Here is a 22,558-nt window from a genome sequence, read left to right as displayed (position 1 = left end):
ATGTACATAAATTTCCAGAAAGCCTTTGACAAGGTCCCTCACCAAAGGCTCTTGCGTAAAATAAGTTGTCATGGGATAAGAGGGAAGGTCCTTTCATGGATTGAGAACTGGTTAAAAGACAGGGAACAAAGGGTAGGAATAAATGGTAAATTTTCAGAATGGAGAGGGGTAACTAGTGGTGTTCCCCAAGGACCAATCCTATTCAACTTATTCATAAGTGATCTGGAGAAAGGGGTAAACAGTGAGGTGGAAAAGTTTGCAGACAATACTAAACTGCTCAAGATAGTTAAGACCAAAGCAGACTGTGAAGAACTTCAAAAAGATCTCACAAAACTTAGTAATTGGGCAACAAAATGGCAAATTAAATTTAATGTGGATAAATGTAAAATAATGCACATTGGAAAAAATAATCCCAACTATACATACAATATGATGGGGGCTAATTTAGCTACAGCTAATCAAGAAAGAGATCTTGGAGTCATCGTGGATAGTTCTCTGAAGATGTCCATGCAGTGTGCAGCAGCATTCAAAAAAGCAAACAGGATGTTAGGAATCATTAAAAAAAGGGATAGAGAATAAGACGGAGAATATCTTATTACCCTTATATAAATCCATGGTACATCCACATCTTGAATACTGCGTACAGATGTAGTCTCCTCATCTCAAAAAAGATATACTGGCACTAGAAAAGGTTCAGAGAAGGGCAACTAAAATGATTAGGGGTTTGGAACGGGTCCCATATCAGGAGAGATTAAAGAGGCTAGGACTTTTCAGCTTGGAAAAGAGAAGACTAAGGGGGGATATGATAGAGGTATATAAAATCATGAGTGGTGTGGAGAAAGTGAATAAGGAAAAGTTATTTACTTGTTCCCATAATATAAGAACTAGGGGCCACCAAATGAAATTAATTGGCAGCAGGTTTAAAACAAATAAAAGGAAGTTCTTCACACAGTGGACAGTCAACCTTGCCTGAGGAGGTTGGGAAGGCTAGGACTATAACAGGGTTTAAAAGAGAACTGGATAAATTCATGGAGGTTAAGTCCATTAATGGCTATTAGCCAAGATGGGTAAGGAATGGTGTCCCTAGTCTCTGTTTGTCAGAGGCAGGAGAGAGATCACTTGATCATTACCTGTTAGGTTCACTCCTTCTGGGGCACCTGACATTGGCCACTATCGGCAGACAGGATGCTGGGCTGGATGGACCCTTGGTCTGACCCAGTATGGCCGTTCTTATGTTCTTATGACACTGCTTTGGGTAAGGGAGACAGGCGCTCTCAGAATTCTAGGTCCCAGTTCATTAGTCCATAAGGCCTAAGCTTCTCTATCTCTAGTCCACAGGTAGGACAGGTCTGTTGGTTCCAGTCATAGGGTGATTTGCCCATTTAACAGGGAGCAGGGTCCATGTACGTATGACTCATCAGCTGCCTTCCAGCCCCAAATGGGTGTAAGAGAAGGCACCTGGACTGTATGAAAAGGAGACAGATAATGTCAGGGGAGAGCTGCCTGAGGAGGAGAGAATCAGAGACAGGAAAGCAGCAGGGGAGAGCGGTTGGAGACAGAGAAGGGCGGGGGGCTGCCTGACCAGGAGAGGAGAGAGGCAGGAGCAGCACAGGAGAGCTGGACTAGAGAGCTGCTGGGGAGAACAAAAGGTGAAGACTGTTGTTGGTGAGGACTGGCCCCGGCTGGGGAAACCCACTGAGTCATAGGAGAGCTCATGCAGAGGCTCCTGGGGACATGGCGAAGAGCCAGCCTAGCTAAGGGAAGCTGAGCCCAAAACAAGAGGGTTGATGCTGGAGGGTGGAGTAGGGGTTGGAGTCACAGCCAGCGTTGCCTGGGTGCGTAGAACGCTGTGGGAAGGCCCCTTGCAGCAGCCTGAGTGGAGGGCTGTGGGAAACGGAGCCCAAGGAGAAGGGGTTGGTCCTGGAGGGAGGTTCCCTGAGCAGGAGTAGGACTCTTAGGTGAGGAGGCCTGTGGGGTGAATCAGTGCAGGGAGCCCGCGTTCAGGGGACCTGACCTGGGGCCATGGGAGAAGAGGAGCGATGGGAAAGAAGTGGATCTGGGAATGCTCTTGTGGATGGCCTAGAGAGTGAGGCCCTGGAACAGGGTCCAAGAGTAGCACCAGGCTGGAGACAGATTCTTGGGAGGGTGAGCTGGAAATGATGTCCCTGCCAGGAGTAGGGATAACTGTTGCGAGTCTGTTGTCCTTTAGGGTTTGGGGAAGACTGGTTTTATCATGAGGGTTCTGCAGATTATTTCTTGTGTACCTGAATAAATTATGTCCAAGGGTGGGGTTTCAAATGGACACAGACTGTGTTCCTTTATATGAGTGAATGAAGGGGAAACTGAGGCAGGCATACTGGTGGTGCCATGGCCTGCCAGAGGGGCCCACTCAAGGTGAGGCTGCCCTGCTACAGTTCCATTGTTACAGTAATGCTAACTACATCTGAGTTTATTCTCATTTGGTAACTGGCCCTTTTTCACAAGGGGCGGGTCCTCTGTGTGAGATTCTTGCCACTGTGCATTCCCTTTCTCCTAGAGCAGTGGTTCCCAAACCCCTGGAGTTTCACAAAATGTTATAGGAGGTTCTCAGGGAAAAAAATTCCCTATGGCGGACAGAGCTGTCACTAGGGACTTCTTATAAGAAATGGAAAGGGGGGTGGATATTTTTTGCTGTTTTTAAAATTAAACAGGCAGCTAGTATTGTTTTTAAAATTATTATGAAGAACAAGTTTAAGTTTTGTTGTAACGTGCATTGTTTGCCTGGACTGCTCAAGACCTGAATGCTTGTGTAGGAGGAATTCTTTGGCTTCTTAAATATCTTCATGCTGCTTCACATTTGATACTCCTTGATGAAACATAGGAGTCTTGTCTTCTAACAGGCTTATTCAAAGTGGTACAAGCTACGAAAGTGAGATCTTGGAAGAGTGTTGCCGTTTTCATAATGTAATAAAAATACTGTAATGATAAATAATAATTTAATAATAGTGTGCAATAAGCATGTCATAAAAACAAATTTTATATTTCCAAGATCACTGCTTTTATAATTTATACTCAGGTAAAGGAGAAAATCCCTGGAAATACTCATTTTTAGGAGGGGGTTTGCGAGACTTGACATTTTAGTGAAAGGGGTTCACAGGTTGTTAAAGTTTGAATATGTCCTAGAGAATATGGTGACTGTTCTGACCTGTGGCTTGGCAGTTGGACATAGCGGTTCAGCTATAGCAAAGTCATGGGTCCAAGGCTCTCTCACACAGATATTCTAGGATCGGCAAATGCCGAGTTCAGTCTCCCTGCATTGTGTGTTGGCCCTTCGAGCAGGTGGTACAATAAACGTGGAGAAGGTTTTGAGCTGTTTCAGTTGTGAGACTTGATCCTGGAGACAGGGCGGGGACTGAAAGTGGAAAAAACTGGCAGCCCGGAATGAAGCGAGAGAAGTCTGTGAATGAGCCAAGAGCTGGACACCAATTTGAAAATGGTGGTTTCCCGGCTTTACCTTTCCTAGCTGGGGGATCAAGGACTAATCCCCACAAGCTCCATCATCTCTGTTCCCCTTTCAAGCCATGAAACAAAGAAACACAGACATTGAAAAGACTCGTTCCTTTCACTATATTCTCCAGTGCTTTGTCATGCTAGTTTTAAATAGATGCTTGGGAAGCCTGGTAGCTACATCTTTGACTGAAGCCAAAAGCAGGGATCCAAGCTCTAAGCCTAAGGGCAAATCTGTTATTTCCCTCCTGAATTAGGAGAGAGCTATGCCATTGTCAGAGCTGCAGAACTTGGATTATTTTATTTTGTGAACTATGGCCCTTAGTCTAACATTGTTCATTCAAAGTAATGTGCTGGATGTAAAGTGCAACAAATCTTTCAGCAACAGATACAAATCACCATAAATCAGCACTTGCATTTTGCTTAGATGATAATAAAAGCACAGGCTGAAATGAAGGCGATCCAAACCTTACACTTAGCATTATTGAAAATAGCTTTTTAACAGCAGCACTTTCTTGATGCACAGAAATGAACTCCTATTTAAGACGCTTCTCATTGCTTTTGGAGATATGTTTTGTATTGTTATATTTCAGGGGGTCATATTATCTTTTATTCTTAGTGAAACCCAGAAACGAAGACAGGAGGTTCACATTGATTGAATAAATTTCTTTGTTTTTCCCTAACATCGCTTAAGGGACATCCAGCAAAGGACTGCAGCTGCATAGTCTCTTGTAAGGATTGTGCCATTTAGCAACTTGTTAACTGGCATCTGAATAACTAAAGTTAATTCTGTTGGATGTACAAGATTCATTTTGAAGTTTATAATGTTATTAAAAGAAGCCCTGTGAATTAGCAGCATGGCTAGGCATGAATACAAAATCTCAGGAAAATGAATGGTCTTGTCATTGGCGAAAGTGTAACAGAATGAAATCTCAAGTAATCTTTCTGGGGTTAGAAATAAAATACATTCTGCTCTCAATTTATGCAAGGGTGATAGCGCTCACGCATGAAGACAAAGCGCTTTGTGATGAGTTCCTTTCTGGTGGAATTATTTCATCTTTGGGCTGGCAAAACCAATTTGGATTTCGTGAAACAGCAAAGTGTGGCTCCCTCTGGAAAGGGGGATATTTTCAGGGTCAGTAGCTGACGGTCACTTGTTAAACTCTGCTCATCATGTCAGAGCTTAGCTGGTCTTACCCATCATGACTTGGGTGGAGCCACAGTTGGAGGGAGGGTACACCTTGAGATTTTTTCAAATTAAAGGGTGAAAATATTCTTTTTAAGATGGCTCAAAGATCCGTGTTGCAACATGCATGTAACAATTAGGCTCCTAGTCTGGGCACTTGCTTAGTCCCATTTGCATTGCTGGCTTTTTGCTTTGCATTTTTATTTCAGTGGGGCTCCGGACGACAGCCCTGAGCACTGATGGTGTTTCAGAAAGGCCAGTGGAAATATAAGTAAAGGCTCTCACTGGTGGATTGATGCCAGGGCTGGAGGCTTGAACTCTCAGCTTCGAATGAGAAGCTACAGAATCTACCTCCATTGGGCCCCACCCAGAGCTGCAAACTCTCATGTTTTTATCACCAATCTTATAATATACAAGGTTTTTCTTGAAGCCCCAGCTCCTGGAAATGTAGTGACATGAGAATCTCAGATTCAGATAAACTAAGCTTCTAGTCTTTATGGTTGTGGAGAAAAGCTGGAAAATGTGACCCTGCGTGCACCCCAAAGGTTCAAAACCCAGAAAGCAAGAACAAATGAACCCCAAAGGTTTCCAAATCTCACGATCTTTAAGCCAGTTTCAAGATTTTGGGGCCTAACTTGAGACTTTTGAACAGTAGGGGTTGGCTATAGTACAACACAACGCCTTCCAGAGAGGAACCAATGACTGTACCCTCACAGGAATCCATGTTCTTAAAAACACTTTACAAAGAAGTATGGCAGCCTAGAAACCAGAGGTTGTCAAGGAGACAAGATGGTTGCCTAGAGGGAAGACGCTTCCTGCCACCAAGGCTGGCATGACAGAGCTTCCAACAGAGATCAAGGCCTTTCAGAACTGGTGTTGGCTCTAAGCTGCTGCCCATAATGGGAGATGTGGTTGACTTTGAGGAAAGGGCTATGCAGCAGAAACTGGAGTAGAGAGCATGCTGGTGTAATGTTGAATCTGCAGGCCAGACTCAAGCAGCTGGAGTGATGAGATCTCTAAAACCAGTGATGTGGAGAATGGTGAAATAAAAAAGAAGAAGGGGAGAATTAAATGGAGTCCTTGAGAACCTGGAGGAAGGAAGTTGTCTCTGTTAGCACAGAGTATCACTAAGGAGACTTTCACCTGAGCAGCAGATGAAGGGGTAAATGGCAGGGTCCAAAGAGCTTTCTTTCTCCCCTCCCACTCCTGCAGCATGTGGAATTGCTGCAGGGACAAAATTCTAAAATTACAAAATCCAGCAACCTCCTGTTAGGAAAACCTAGGGAGCAAATAGTGAAATGTGAAATCCACCTATTCCAGGATTTATCAACTGAGGCTGTGAAAAGAAATGGGAGGAGCACATGAAGAAGTGAGAAAAAATAATACAAGACTTATTTGCACAAAACGTGTACCAGTTAAATAAACCAATTTTAGTTAAGCTGGTTCCACCCCTTGTGTGGACATTATTTGGGTTTAAGAATAGTTTACTGCAGTTTAGCTTAACTTTGTTCCCAGTTGACTGAAGCTCAACTGAAATCAGTGTGCCCACACAAAGGTTTGTTCCTGTGTAGCAGAATTGGTTTAAATTCACACCTTAGTTTAAAACACTGCAACTCTCTGTGTAGACAAGACTATAGATGGGTGTTTTTATGAGACTTACCAAATTGTAGTGCTGGTATATGCTGTGCCTTCATTTGCAGAAGAAGACTATCTCCTGAACAATGGCAGTGCCATACTGTGAGCAGACCAGCAGGTGTGAGGTGTGCACATGTGTGTGGGTATGTGTGTGTTTCACCCTTGCTGATGTGAGGCGTACATCCTGGAAGGGGCAGATTGCCTTTCCCTAAGCAAGATGTCACCTCTGCAGAGCATCTAAACTCCCCTGGCCTGCTTTCCTTCCTAAACCTTCTGGCAAGGCAGTCCATTGGAACGTTGCCAAAACCCCCGACTGGCTTATTAATAGCATTTGTCCAGGTCGTCTTGATATACGAGGAATGTTATTTTACCAGTTGGTTACACAATGCTATCATCTTCATGTCACTCAACCAATGACGAAAGGAACCTAGATCAGGTCCCTATAGTCCATCTGTTTACATACAGAACCATCTCCCGACAAAGTGACAAAAGGAATAATTACCCCTCAGGGTTAGAGCAAGGCTCTGAGCATCTGGACACTTTTGTGCAGGGAATTTACCCTTAGGGAAGAAATAAGGAAGGCAATGCTACTGACAAAATGCTGCAGACTTGTATATTTAATTAATAATGCTTTAGCCAAAACATTTCCCCTACTGCTGGTGCTTATTAGCATTATAAACATAAGAAAAAATGGATAGAGGGAATTAACAGGGAAGGTGTGTTTGCATTATGCATGGATGTTGAGACTTTCAAAGCCAACTAGGGATTTAGCGATGTAACTCCCATTTGAAATTAATGGGAGCTGTGTGACTGAATTCCCCAGTAGGCTTTGAAACTCTCAACCAGAAACTTTAGTGGCCAGTAGAAAAAAGAGGAATAGTTTGAGTGATCTGAGAATCAGTGAAAAAGAAAGAGCTGACATTGTGAATACAGTATAAGTAAGATGCATAAGTCTGAGGCTTTTTTTTTTAAACTGCGCACCATTCATAAAAGCAGGTTGAAATGAAACAATGTCACTGAAGCACAGAGGCAAGGTGGGTGAGGTACTGTCTTTTATTGGACACCATATCACCCATGGGCAAACACTTTTCACAAAACGTTCACTCCATATCTTGTCTCTCAGTCCTCATCCTCAAAGCAAAACTGCACAACGCCATCAAAAGATGAGCCTGGAAACTTAAATTCATAACTTTGTTAAACGCTAAAAATCGTGGTCTTAATAAAGACACTGGAATTATGGTTTATTACAAAAATCTGTAACCCACTAAGCCCCCTTTTTTTTGTCCTGTGACTGCAGAGGTGTTAATGGACCACTTTTGGCCCTTCAGAATATGTGTTAACTACTTGTGCTTTTTCACCTCAGCTGTGACACTTTAATACTTTCTCCAGGCCTGAAGCTCAGTGTGGCTCAAAAGTTTCTCTTTCACCAACAGAAGTTAGTCCGATAAAAGATATTACCTCACCCACCTTGTGTCTCTAATATGCTGAGACCAACACGGCTACAACAACACTGCAAACAAATTAAAGCATAGGACAAACACACATGCACACAGACCCAGGTTCATAAACACCTCGGTATATAAGGTTGTCAGACAAGAGCTCAGGTGGTGGTGGTTTATGTATTGCAGCCACTGATGATCAATGAATTCTGAGCATTTTTCACTGTGCGCTTGACTTTCAAGTAATTCCTCTTTGAAAACATGTAAAATATCTTGAATCCCATTTCACAGAAGTGTGAGTTGCACTCAGAGTAGAAAATATATTCTGTGGGATTTCCCCCAGGGGCTACAACTGATTTAGATTAATTAAGGAAAAAATCAGCAAAGGAATGAAAACTAGGCTATGTCCACACGAGCACTTTTGTCGGCAAAAAACTTTTGTCCATCGGGGTGTGAAAAAAAACACACACACCCCCGACTGACATCAGTTTCACTGACAAAAGCTCTGGTGTGGACAGCGCTATGTTGGAGGGAGATACTCTCCCTCCGATATAGCTACCGCCAATCATTGGGGGTGACAGGAGAGCTCTCTCCCATTGGCATAGAGCGGCTGCACAGGAGACCTTACAACAGTGGAGCTGCAGGGGTACAGCTGTGCTATAGTAAGGTCTGTAGTGTAGACACAGTCCTTTTTCCAATGGCTCTTTGTGATGAAAAGGAACATGATAGATGGACTAGGTGTGAGCTGCACAAACACTTTGCTGTTCCCTGCTGCTGTCGTTCCTCTGACCTAATCCACAAGCGTTTGGATGGATGGTGAACATTTCTAGTGTTGAAAATTGACCTGCTTTTTTGCTGTTCTAGCGGGTTGTGACAAAATGCACATGCTGCTGTCTTACTGACTGTAGATGGAAACATAGTCATTTACAGTAGGTTTCCAGCATCCCAAGTTTCCCTATAGCACAAACTTAAATATTCTAGCAAAACCACCAGCACTGCATGGCAAACATATTGCAAGGAGGAATTAATCATCTGAATTTAATCAGTGCATAATGCCAGTAAGTCTGGATAGAACTGCATGGCTCTTGAAAATGGCTGATTTATATTTTGGTAATGCTTTGCTTGACAAGAGGTGAGCTAGAAGCTAGGCTAGCAAGATGTGTTGTGTGGAGGGGCATGCTGGGTGGGACAGAAATGGAGAGGTCTCCTATTAAACCCTTTTCAAAAAGCCCTGGGATCCCTATTTAGGTTAATTAATAAACCCTGCACACTCTCATGCCGTTAACAATACTATTAATGGGTCATTGTGGTGTACTGGCAGAAGTAAATATTTCTGCCAGGCAAGAGAACTACACCCAGTGGTAACATCACAACTTAAAAATAACTCTGTTATTGAACGCTTCCATCAGACTCTTTCTTCTGTTAATGCTGTTCCAGTACTGTGCACCTTGGAGCAGCACAAGATCATCTAGATTGGAGATGGAAAAATCTTATTTGGCTACAGTTGCTGTAAAGTATCCTCCTGCAGGATTGTCCCCGATAGTATTAAATATCAAAAACAATTGGACTTCCGCCACTTTCTTTGGAAGACTAATCTGCAGCCCCCATAGAAATGTTTCCAGATATTCAGCCTGCATTTTTCTTTTCCTTAATTTCATCCTCCATTAAAATTATTTAATGCAGTGGCTTGATGCAGTTAACAAATGCGGGCTTTGTATTCCTTAGACAGTATATAAGGAAGAGATTTTCAGTCACAAAAGGGAATTAGGCACACAACTCCCACTGATTTTCAGTTGGCTTCTAACTGCCCCTTGTGCCTTTGAAAAACTCTCCTCGCTTCTCACCCTCTCAAGAGTAGTGACACTTGCAGCCACAAATGGCTTTTTCTGTGTTGAAAGGAGCAATCTTGGTAAAAATCACCCCTATGCAGATGGTCAGCACAAGGCTAATACACCAGTTAAATCTCATTCAACCCAGAGAGTGAAGTGGAACTAGAATGGTATATAGGTCTTGCTCTGGCCCTTTGCACCAGTGTGAATGTCACACTAGATGTTTGAAAATTGGGGATAATAATAAACACTTCCATGTAGTTCTATCACGATTATGCTCCACAGCATAAAGGAAACAGAGTTTAGTCGTGGGGACTGGCTGTCCCTTGTTTTGGCATACAAGAAGAGTGGTGGTGCATCCAAATAAAATGCTATTGTTGGGCTTTTCTTTGGCAATGTTAGAGTGGGATTGAAGTAGGGCAGGCAGTGGGACCTTGGTCACCACCTTGATGGCGCTGCTATATTAGGAGTTCTGTAATAAAAGAAGATAAGGACAGAGGTTGAAACCTTCCTCCTTTTTAATGAACCCATCCAACACACTCCACAGGACAGAAATTGCTAAAATCCAGACCATTTCACTGCAGCTCATAAGTGAGACTCTTGTCAATGATGAGTATGTACCATCCGCTGTAGGAACAGTAGGGTAAAGAAGTGAACAATGCTGTCGCCAGATGGCTCACTGCTAGAGGGATTTTTACTGTGGGTTGGGGGCCAAACCTGACCAGCTTGCAGAGTGAATGAGCCTAGATAATAAATGCACATACACTGCTAATCTGAGAAAACACACACATTTAGAAAACAGCATATTCAAGGGGGCAATTGGTCAAGTTGCCTCCATGAGGAGGCTAAAGCTGTAAGTCTTTTGAGTTCTAATCAGACAGTCTTCATTTTAAATAAATGAAAAGATTGCATTATAGTCCATGCAGATCACAGTCAAGCAATGTTGTTTTCTTTAGGAATACTAATAAGTGGCTTTAGTATATTTTATGCCTCGTTCAGATCTTTTATTGTCAAACAGCCTTATTTATCTGTCTCTCTCCCGCTCCATGTGTTTGAACTGTTCGTGTCTTGGCTCCCAACATTTCAGTGATCTAGATAGCAACCATTAGTTTTTGTCAAAGTATCTGGTCATGTTCAGTTTCTGTATAATCACAGGGAATGAAAATACCACTTAATGCAAGAGAGAGACCTAAGCCCATGAGGTGTCTGGAGAACTTGGCACACATCCCCTAACATATTACTGCATTGGCAGCATTGCCTAATGATTCATGGGGTGAAAGAATACACGTTTGCATATGGTTTGATTCTGGGCACCCTGTTTTGTTATGACTTCACTGTGAACAGCTGTGCATGCATACTTGCAGGAACACAGGGTAGCTGGAAGAGACGTGTGGTTTAAACAATGACTTTCTACTGATTTCAGGTGGGATAAACAAAAGTAAGAGGCAGATTCCCTGGCTGTTGGAAAGCTTTTGCTCCAAATAGGGCCAGAGAAGAGTTCTGATCCTATTTAGGCACTTCAATAAGCAGCCAACCCAGCATGCTGAGCTCTTCTGAAAATCTGTCCAACCGTGCACAGCTCTAAATGCACTCATCACGTTTCCTTGTGGTGCTGACTCAAATATCCGTTATGACTAATACCCACGACAAATGCAGCCCTTTCGCCCTGTTTGTAAATTGTCGACAACGAGCCCAATAGCTATGAAAGTGTTTGTTGTTTAGCCTTTGGTGGTTTTGGGGAACTTTTTTCTCCACCCATTCACCAGTACTGATGGACAATTATTTCCTACCCTCAACTCACATGATATTGGCTCTGCTCCCTGCTGTTAAACCTACTGTCTCCTTTAAATACACTGAAGAGAAATTGTGTGTGTGTGTGAAATATCAATTGAGAGACCGAAAAATCAGAGTAGGTGAGTACTGCACTTGAAAAGTGATGCAGCAATAATGCCAGTTGGGACACGTTGTCTGTGGGGGCTTCAGGTGCAGCCTGCTAAGAACCATAGGACCAAAAAATAATAATTAAAAAAAAGGTGTTCAGAGATATCCTGGTGATCAGTGCCTGAATAAGAAACAAGATGGATAGAGATGGATGTTTAGGAACTGTTAAATGCTTAATTCTCACAGTTTATAAGCAGAAGATTCTCCAGCACAGATGTCTAGCAAAGTTATGAATTTAAATTTCCAGGTTCGTCTTTTATAATGGTAAACATTCAGAGCGCCCTAAAGCCTATATGGCAGTTGAGGAATGCTAGTATTCCTAAACTGCCATGCAATCTGACTGGCCCTCAGCACTAGCTGGTGCCCCACATGCCCAGATGTGTGAAACTGGTGACTGGAGGGATCACCACGTGGAAAGTAAAGGGAATGGCTTAATCTGGGAAGCTAGCCAATGTATGTAAAGAAATGGAAAAGCTGGACATCACAATAATGGGACTAAGTGAGATGCTCTGGAGAGGTCAAGATGACTTTTTGTCATAAGCATTATGAGTGGCAAAGAATACAGAGTTATTAGTGCAGGTGGATGGCAAAGTAGGAAAGGAATAGTAATTATAGTAGCTGGAAGGATCGAATAAGTGAATCTATCTGAACAGTAATGATAATTGTGATAAAAGCACATCCAAAAGATATTATTGAACTGCAGATTCTGATGATGTCCAACAGTTCTGTGAAAACATTGAAGAAGCAATGGAAATGAGTGATGGGGAAAAAAAGACAGAGTGGTAATTCTTATGGGAGACTGGAACACAAAAGTAGAAAGGGGTAGGATATCTGTGACAGTTGGCACATTGGGCCTTAATGGAACAAATGCTAGAGGAGAAAGATTTATGGAATTTTGTGAGAAAGATGACTTCATTATCTGCAATACTCGTGTTGAAGAGAACCTATTGCAATCAACCATAGTTATAGAAATGGTGTTAGGAAGGTTAAGGTTATGCCAAGTGCAAATTGTGAATCAGATTATAGATTGGTATTGATGAGACTGAATATCAAACTGAAAAAGTTTATGGAAAGCCAAACACTATCTAGGTTGGAACCTTGAAGCTCTGAGGAATCAGGAGATACAAAGTCATTACCAAGAAGAAGTGTTGCAGATCATTTGTGAAAACAAAGATCCAGTGACTTGAGAACATCTGAAAGATGCTATCAGAGAAGCTGCAGATAAATGTAAGGGAAGAAGTTACTAGCTAAGAAAACCCCCTGGATACTAGATGAAATTATTGTTCTGATGGACAAAAGAAGGTAAGTAAAAGCACAAAGATCAATAACAGAAAGAGAGGAATATTGAAGACTAAATAGAATGATAAAGAATAAATGCAGATTAGCAAAGTCCGAATGGTTGAATGAGAAATGTCAAGACATTGGACAATTGGATAAAGAGAAGGAACAAGTGAGGTATCAAAAGGTAAGAAACTTTAATTACAGAAAAAAGGTGATCGATACGACACTTAAGGACAAAAATGGGCAATATTTGATGGATCCTAAAGACAAGAATGAGAGATAGGGAGAATATATCAAGGAACTATGTGGTGGTAGGCCTGAAAAATCTCAATTTAGAGATCAGTCAAGTAAACCTGCCAATAATGGATGAAGAAATCAAGGCAGCAGTGACTTCTGAATGGAAAAGTGCTAGATTGTGCTTGCATACTGGCTGAATTGTTAAGAAGTATAGAGGATGAAGGCTTGAAAGCCTTGTCAGAGGTAACTCTGACCCCACTCTATCCAAGTCCCCCCAAAAAGAACACTTCTGCAGTCTTTACAATTCATAATCAGCCTGGTATCACATGACTCTCCGATATTTTTGCAAGTTGTTCAAGACTGAATATCCGGAAAGATTGATAAGAAAATAAGCGAAAAACAATATAGCTTCAAACATAGAAAAGGCATACCATTATGAACTTGAAGCTCATATTAGAAAGATCAGTTGAAATGAGGAAAACAATATATTTGTGTTCATTGACTTCCAAAAAGCATTTGCCAGAATTCACAATTCCAAATTGCTTCATTTATTACGATCTGTAGGGATTGATGGATACAAACTCCAAGTAATAAAACAATTATTCTGGAATCAGAAGGTGATTATAATGGGAGATGAAAATGAAAATCTAATAGAGATCAAGAGAGGAGTGAGATAAGGTTGTATAATGTCACTAATTCAACATTTATAGTGAGTGATTAATCGAAAAAACAGAAGACTGTATTAAGATGAATGGAAAATGGGTGAATAACATTCACTATGCAGATGACACTGTTGTCGTCTGATTCAGAAGATGGTCTGATGAAGTTAGTGGAGATTATATATCCTCTAGTGTTGAATGTGGACAAGACAAAATTATGGTGGTATGCAAGGATCTTGGGAAAACATGCAAGATTCCAATGAACAACATAGCTGTACAGCAAGTGAGAAATTATTGCTACTTAAGAAGCATCATTACAGAAGATGGAAGATTGGGTGCTGAAATCAGAACCAGAACAGGGAGAGTGAAAGAGACATTTTGGAAGTATAAATATTTGATTAGAAGTGACACAAAACTGAAGACTAAATTCTGACTCGTAAATTTACATTTGATCTATGTTAAATTATGGCTGTGAAACAAAGAATTATGGACATTCAAACAAAGAAACTACAATCCTTCAAAGTACAGTGTTATAGAAGAATTCTGAAAGTATCACGGAGAGACCATGTAATCAGCACAAAAGTATTGGAGATGACTGGAACTCAGCAAACACAAATCAGCCCTCGAGGAGCAAGCCTCTCTGTTACACTGCCCCTACCAAAAAAATCCTTAGTCACCCCAGGGCAAGATCTAGCTGAGGGAGTACTATTTTTTCTCCCCTTCCCCAGAGCTGGCCATCTCCATATACCTTGAGGAGATGGAGCTACGCACGCTGTCCTTGTTTGCCCAATGCTCATCGTCTGGGTGCCCACCTCCCGGCAGGCATCATCTGGGTTCCCACTTCATGTCCCTTTAGAACCTTTATTTCTTCCATCGCCCCTTTCCAGTCTGCTTTTCTGATGGCCTCTCTGGCTCTCCATTCCTCAGGCTTCTGTCCAAGAGAAACTGTTCTCTCTTTCTCTCCCGAGCTCCCTTCCTCTCTGTCACCCGGAACTGAAGGCTGTCCCTCTCATCCACCAGCATATCAGTTTGCCACTCCAAGCCCTGCTTCCCATGGCTGGCTCATCCCTCTCTTGTAGGGTCGGCTGCTTGCTGTCCTTCAGAGAAGCCGTTTGCCTCTGGTACTTTTTCTCTCTAATCAGCTTTGTGTTCATTGACTTGTCAGATGTAGGAGGTGCTGCCGTAATGGCGGCATCAATGTTTGTGCTCCTCCCTTCATGCAGGGTTTCCCAACTTCTGGTCACCTATTTCCTTTCCAGCACAGTGTCCTTTTTTGACATCCCTAGCTTGGTCTGCTCCCCAGCCTTAAGAGTGACTCTGTGCATCACCACACTGCTTATTCCTCTCACCTCAGGCACTCGGGAATGAGAAACCTCGGAGAGGGTAAAAGGAGCAACCCCCACCCCCCCACAACAGGAACGAAAGCAATTTTTTTCAATGTTTGCTTTGGACCTGGCGTAGTCCCCCATTAGGCTATTATGCTGTAGTGATGCTTCCATAATCAAGGCAAGGGGAACTGGCTGCAGCAGTAATGGGCAGATTGCTGGGGCAGGGGAAACGCTTGGGGGATGAGGGATATAAGGAAAGAGGAGCGCTGAATGCAGCGAATGGACGGAAATCTCCACAAGGTTAGATTGTCTCTCGGTCCTGCAGGAATTTCAGCAGTTTGTATTTACAATGAGGTTTTATAATCTCACAAATCTTCTTGATGTGGCTTCCTAATTATTCATTAGGTCTTCTGGATGCACTTGTCCTACAGAACTTTCCTGGCTCAGAGCAATAGGGGCCCAGCACATGTGTGCATTTCACTGTGATGTGTGTGTGTGTGTGTGGGGGGGGGTATTTATTTATTTTAAAGAGCACACTGAAAAAAAATCACATTACTGGGAGAAATTATCACTTATATTCTAAAAGGTGGCCAGAAGCACATTTTTGTTTTAATGGGTTCAATTCAGCAAAAATTAAATTTGCATGGCTGCTGGCCATGGAAACACAGCTTGCATCTGTAGGTTGAGAGACACAGGGTGAGCTGAATCAGAACTGATTATAGATCATTAGCAGTAACTTATGGAGCATTCACCCTTGTGGAGCAGTATTGGCGCTCATATTGTTTGTAGGTGAGCCCATTGGAGGGAGATGCAGTTATACACATTTTTTCCAGCTGTGGCATTCTATCCAATAGGCAGCATGGCTTCTGTACATTGTGTGACACTGCCCTGTTACACCACTATAGAGCATTACTTCAGAGATGATCTCTACGCCAGATAATCAGCAGCCAGGATCCACCACACTTCCAACATGCTCATATTTCACGCAGCCCGGGGTCCAGTACAGCTCTTAGGACCTGAGGGCTGCAGTAGTCCTCTGGATGCGTAGCAGAATAACTCTCTGTCCATTAGAAAATATATCACTCAACATGATGGAGTCGTCTGCTTGTCTGAAACACCCATTTTCCTGAAATGTTATGGTGTACCCCAGAATCTGTTTTTCCTCAATTTTCAGAGACACCCAAGTTCATGAAAATACAGAGGTTACCAACTCTGGAAAAAATAATGGAAATGCTATGCATGCATGGGGATCTCCTATGCAAGAGCAAGTGACTTGTAGTCTGGGTGTCAGAATCACGTGGTGGTTGCCACAGCACTCACAAGGCATCATCCTTGCATCAATATGTTTCATTCCATAGACACCCCACCCCTGACCCCTCTGGGCAGAGCAGCTGATCGCAGTGTGAGAACCCACTGTATTAGAAGAAGAGTTTCTGGCAGCATCAGTTTCCTAGGCATGTTTTTCACTACCACATGCAAAAAGCCCATCTCTTTGTGGGTATCTTTTTTCATATCCGAGTAGTCACCAGGCAGAGTTCAAAAGTTCATCTTTCACAAGGGAAGAAGCAGAAAGTAGCAGATTTTTCCTGGCTGGTGGTTCGGTCTGCTGGGCAAGTTTTGTTGCAGTTATTCCAGTCTTTAGTAGATGCCATTAGGCTGCTTTTGCCTTCAGGTTTATCTCGTTAGCAGCTGGTAGTAGATAATTGCTGCAAGATAGGAGTCTTGTTCTACAGTATGTGTCAACAGATGAAATGCTGGGGATGGTCCGACACTCTTTGCAGGAATTCTCTCTGCAAATGCCAACCAGAATGGGAGCTCAAAATTCCCAGACATGATTAATAGTGGACTATAAATGTTTGTTTATCATGCCACATTATTATTTAATATTTTTCAAGCACACCACAAGCCAGGAGAATCACTGTCCCTCATAATAGGATCCTTCCTCTCCAATCTTAGACTTTTGAGCAGTAAAATACTTATCAATGTTGGCATTTAAAGTATCATCATTGAGCATCTGAGTTAGCCCCCATTTAGATGAATGGGGCAGTTTATGACTCAGAGCTGTTTTTTCTGGCTCTGCAAACTTGAGCAGGCATCACTCCATTGGTCCCACTCTGATCACATTAGTGTGGGTTTCTTTGCAGCCACAAGACTAGAGAGTTCTTAAAAAAGAAAAAAACAAACAAACGCTGAGATGCTGTAGGACAAATGAGAGGCCTGTCTGTGAACCCCTGACTAGGCCCTGGCACCTCCCTAAAGCACCTTTTAGAATATAAGTGCTGTATGGGCCTGCTGGGCTTGTTACCCATGGCCCATGCACTGAATAAAGCTCTCCGGGAAGAGTCAGGGGAGTTAGTGATGTATTGTGCTGGCCAATGGTGCAGTCAGTTAGATTCAGTCAGGATCTAAAGAGGGTGGGAATGATTCTTTGCACTAGGGTGCACTGGGGTTTTTGGAAGGGAAATGGCCAAGGAGGTGTTGTGTTGTTGTTTCTGAATGACCAAAAAGCCAAATCCCAGGAAAGGAATGTATTTGGCCACTAACTCAGGCTCTTCATGGTCTGTTAAGAATGGGGGTGGGAGGACTCACATTACGAGATCCTAGTTCCTGAATTTCCCCGTCTGTTTAATAACTAAGAGTTTGCCTTTAGTGCACCTGGCAAGAGCAGAGAAATTGTTCTGGTGCATCTCAGATATTATTCCCATTATCGGGTTAGTTAAGGAAACGCCTAGGTCTAGCCTGTCCAGTAGGGGGCCCTACAGAAGGCAGGCTTCACTTTTAGTCCAGCCTGAATTATCAATTTACTAATCTCTGATTGATAATTGAGACCCTGTCTGATCTCTGGTACTGTACAGACTGTAATGAGAGTAATCAGGGGTTGCTTTGCTGGCAGTGCCAGACCCACTGCTGCAGAAGTGGCTGGCCATCCATCTGATTGTTCAGTACTCATTTTATTTTTAAAGCCATCATTTCCCCATCCCCTCTCTGGCTTGTGCCTGAAATGCCTGGCACCCTGCGCCGCAGCATTAAAACAGAGGAGATTTAAAATTACAATGAACCTTCCAATGATTTTCAAACAGATGATCTGAGGGGCTTTGTGCATTGCTGGGGAGGCTGGGCAGAAACCAAGCCTAGCTACTGGCAGGAGAGAGTCCTCATAAACACAGACCAAACAAGGAACCATCAGCAAAAGGAGCCTGGGGAGATAGCACTCAGCCTTCCTGCAGGTGTTCTTCTCCTGTCTGCAGTAGGCCTCCCCTTGGACACCCATGCAAAGAGAAAGGCAAGGGGAACTAAATGTAACCCTTTTAGTTCCCCTGCACCCAGCCACAAGCTCTAGCACACCAAAGAAAGGGGGGCAATAATCTAAACATTTAGGCTGTGATTTCCAGAGATGCCTGTGAGAGTGAAGTGTCCATATCCCATTGGAATGTGGTGGCATGGCTCTGATGAAGCCCCCCAACCTGGTTGGTTTTTGGGCCCCCATCCTCTAAAGAGGGGCCTGTCCTATTCTAGCTGCTCCTTGGCACATTTTAAAAATTGTTATAAAAGAGACTATCCTTTTGACCAATAAGCAACATCTGTTATAACAACCCAGGTGTCTGATTTCCCAATCCCCTATAGCCAGTGAAAGCAAATATGGGGCGAGCAACAAAGGGAACCTCTTGAGGGGTCATATGAAAGTATGCGGGGGAATGAGCCCTGATAACTGGCAGGGAGCGAGTTACACCCCATGAGGCTTACCACAGCAAAGGAGCAACAGGGAGAGCCCCAAAGCAACTGGCATCAGAGCACATACCTGTTCATAATCATCAGCGTCTCCTTTCTTTGAGGCCACAGTTGGATAGGGCTGAGGTGATGAACAGATTCCATCCATGTCCTTTCTGAGCCACCATTTGAGCCTGCTAAGGGGTTGCCTGAATGGTTTTATATACCATGTAATACCACAGTCTCCTTAGACATCCAAGGCCTCATGCCTACTGGGACTCCGATTAAAGCAGGCTATGTGCTGTCATCCATTCCAGGAACACTCGGGGGCAGGGAGCATCAGCAGTGGAGAGTAATTCATTAAGCAGAATTAATGCTTGGGCCGCAAACAGGGGGCGCATTTCAGATAGCGAAGGGAGGGAAAAGCCCCTTTGGATTTCTGGGGTGGTTGTGGCTTTGCAGTGACATCACAGAACTGGATTTCACTCTTCCCTTTCTCTGCGAAGGTCTGTCCAGTTTTACTTGACATCTCTCTCTCTTTTGTTTCCATCCAGGGCAGTGATGCCGACGCAGTGGACAAGAACAAATGCTGCACGCTATGTAACATGTCCTTCACCTCGGCAGTGGTGGCCGAATCACATTACCAAGGCAAAATCCATGCCAAAAGGTTAAAACTGTTGCTAGGTGAACAGCCAGCACTAAAGGCCACAGGTAGGTCCAAAGACAATGAATATGAGGAGACATTAAAAAGCAGAATCTTCTGTCCATTCAGATTTATGATTATTCACTGCACCAAAGCAGCATTGGGGGGCATTGCAGCTCTAATGACACTGCCGATTCAGAAAGTAAAGGGATAGCTAACTAATAAAGATCAGCAGAAACAGCTATTCATTTTTCTTGCTGTCATAATAACCTTTACAAAAAAACCTGCTGATGCCATTATTGCCTGTGTGGTTCACACAGATTAGTAGTTTATCAGGCAGCATTGGCTGTTATCTCTGCTTCCATGTTTCTGAAAATCATCTGTACATTGGAAGACAATGTCTCCTCCAGGCATGTATAACCAATGTCAAGACTCACTTTCATTATCAGAAATTACTTGACAACTCAGCTAATATGTTTAATAACCCCTTATAGTTACTGCACAGGGCAGAATATAATCTGCTCTCACTGTAGAGGAAAATCTAGACATTAAAACATTTTGGATCATTGGCCTCTTGATTTTTGCCTACATGGCATTCATGCCATTCTCTGCAGTAATTCCACTAATGCAGGCCCATTAACTTTTACATTTAAAAAAGACAAATGTTGGAATCAGATAATTTAGCCATCTTGTTCTTTGCCTATCCATAAAATCCTTTCAACTTCTAACATTCTGTGAACCTGAACTTCCACTGCAGTTCAATCTGGACAGAGGATACTTGATACTAAACGGACATTAAAATTGGGCTGTAATCCTACAGATAGGTGCAATGTATTTCACTGTTACTACCAGTAACTACTACTTCCTTTAGAAAGGAATTTAAATTTAGCTGTGCATTTTATATCCCCGTCTAATGAGTCGAGTGTAAATCGTAGGTATAATTAAATAAGGTTTTTCTTGCTTTACAGACTGTAGATGGTGAAGTATAAACTAGCATTTGTCTTTTATCCTCTTCCTTGTTGTGCTTAAGAATTGTCACTCCCTTTACTTGGGGGAATAGCAGGGAATCGCTTTAAACCATGGCTTACTCATTGTTTTAATTAAAGAATATTTTCCTGAAGGGAATCATTACAGGTCATCATCAATTAAATTACAGAAATATAATAGAAACAGTGGGCATTTGGTGACCAACTGGTGCAGCTTTGTCAGAAGACGCTATGGGTAAAAATTTCAAAAGCACCTAAATGGCTCCAGAAACTAAGTCCAATTCATTTTCAATAGGACTTAGGCTCCTAAGTAATTTAAGTGCTTTTGAAAATTTTGCCCTAAGTGGTTTGGGACCTGTAGTGGGGTGGTTGTCCCACTCCTGAAGAACAAGGATTAAAAACAGCCAAGCTAGGCTGATTGGGGAAACAGCCACAGGTGTGGCTGTCTTAATCAGGCCACAGCTGACATGGATAAAAGGGCTGTGGAGCCAGGAGACAAGGGAGTCTCACTCTAGCCCTGGAGTGGGAAGAGCTAGCTGCCTGGGAGCAAAGTACCTGAGGCAGAGCAGTGCTGGGGAAGGGCAAAGGCCTTGTTGAAGGCCTATGAAGATACTGGGGCTGCAGAGGGGCAGCCTGGTGATAGGCAAAGGCAGCAGGTCCTACCCCCTTGCCGATGATGAGTGGCCATTACAAACTGCAATCTGCCCCAGGGAAAGAGGGCTGGATGACAACTGTCAGTAGCCACTGAGGCAAGGTGGGTTTAGAAGGTTGGGGGTTCCCCTGGGAGGGGAGACCCAGAGCGGGGGTTCTGCGGAGGCACATGGGGCCCTGAGGCAAGCGAGACATCGGCCAGCAGAGGGTGTTCTGAGTGCTGGACAAGCTAATTTCCAAGAAGACCAGCAGGAGGTGCTGCACCGGTGAGTCGTCGCTTCACTACAGGACCCAAATATGGGACCTCAGACTGGGCATGGAAGTTATTTGCAACCTTGTTATGTTTCTGCCCAACCTTTGGGTGCTGCGGTGCCCACGGCTTCTAACCCCTTACCAATGCTAAGAGAACCAATATGAGATGGCATCATGACTCAATTTAAAGTTGCTTTCTTGCACGGAAGGCCAGTATCATGCCTTTGTCCTCAGGACATGCATCGCAGGTGGACTCAGATTATGGGAAACATTAAGAAAGGCCCCCGTGGAAAGAATACCTTTGTTTATATATTTTAGACTGCAAGAATTTCTTTTTAAAGACCAAACTCCTTCGTAAGGAAAATGTTTGAACTTTCCAAACTTCCCCAAGTTTGTTCTCCAGGATGTAGGCCTGAAGGGCTTGATCCAAAGCCCGTTGAGTTCAATGAGTTTTGGATCAAGCCTCAAATGCTTGTGTGAATATCTGTTCTTTGAGCCATGTGGAGTGCTTCACATGTAGGTCAACTTTTCAAATCCATAAGCTGTTTTCTGGCCAATGTGAAATTAGTTATTTATTATTTGTATTCCAGTAGCACCCAGGAGTCCTTGTCATGGACCAGGTCCCCGTTGTGCTAGGCGCTGTACAAACACAGAACAAAAAGACATCCCTTGCTCCAAAGAACGTCCAACTTATGTACAAGACAAGAAACAACAGCTGGAGACAGATGAGCAGAACAAGGAAACAATGTGACAATATTGGTCAGCATGATAGGCTATGGTCTCAGCTCACCAACTGCCTAATCATGATGTCTCTTCCATTCCTAATGAACCATATGTTCGTATAAAAACCTGAAACCCCCACACCCATAAATTAATTGGCCCTAACTAGTCAAGGACTGAATGGACATGGAGACTGACAAGTATCAGGGGGTAGCCGTGTTAGTCTGTATCTACAAAAACAACAAAGAGTCTGGTGGCACCTTAAAGACTAACAGATTTATTTGGGCATAAGCTTTCGTGAGTAAAAACCTCACTTCTTCGGATGCATAGAGTGAAAGCTACAGATGCAGGCATTATATACAGACACATGGAGAGCAGGGAGTTACTTCACAAGTGGCGAACCAGTGTTGACAAGGCCAATTCAATCAGGGTGGATGTAGTCCACTCCCAATAATAGATGAGGAGGTGTCAATTCCAGGAGAGGAAAAGCTGCTTCTGTAGTGAGCCAGCCACTCCCAATCCCTATTCAAGCCCAGATTAATGGTGTTGAATTTGCAAATGAATTTTAGTTCTGCTG

General features: G+C 43.1%; 1 protein-coding gene across 4 annotated transcripts in view; it reads left to right on the top strand.

Annotated features, from left to right (window-relative positions):
* The window catches only part of ZMAT4 (zinc finger matrin-type 4), a 172,857-nt gene that overhangs the window by 76,098 nt on the left and 74,201 nt on the right, over window positions 1–22,558 (top strand). For all 4 annotated transcript variants that reach the window (XR_004644626.1, XM_034762023.1, XM_034762021.1 and 1 more), the window contains exon 4: window positions 19,284–19,440. Coding sequence is in view for 3 of the 4 variants with exons in the window: in XM_034762023.1 (XP_034617914.1) it covers window positions 19,284–19,440 (157 nt within the window). In the remaining variant the exon portion in view is untranslated. The remainder of the gene's footprint in view (window positions 1–19,283; window positions 19,441–22,558) is intronic.

Source organism: Trachemys scripta, chromosome 2, assembly GCF_013100865.1.
Source record: "Trachemys scripta elegans isolate TJP31775 chromosome 2, CAS_Tse_1.0, whole genome shotgun sequence".
NCBI lineage: Eukaryota > Metazoa > Chordata > Testudines > Emydidae > Trachemys > Trachemys scripta.
This window is presented reverse-complemented; position numbering and strand designations above follow the sequence as displayed.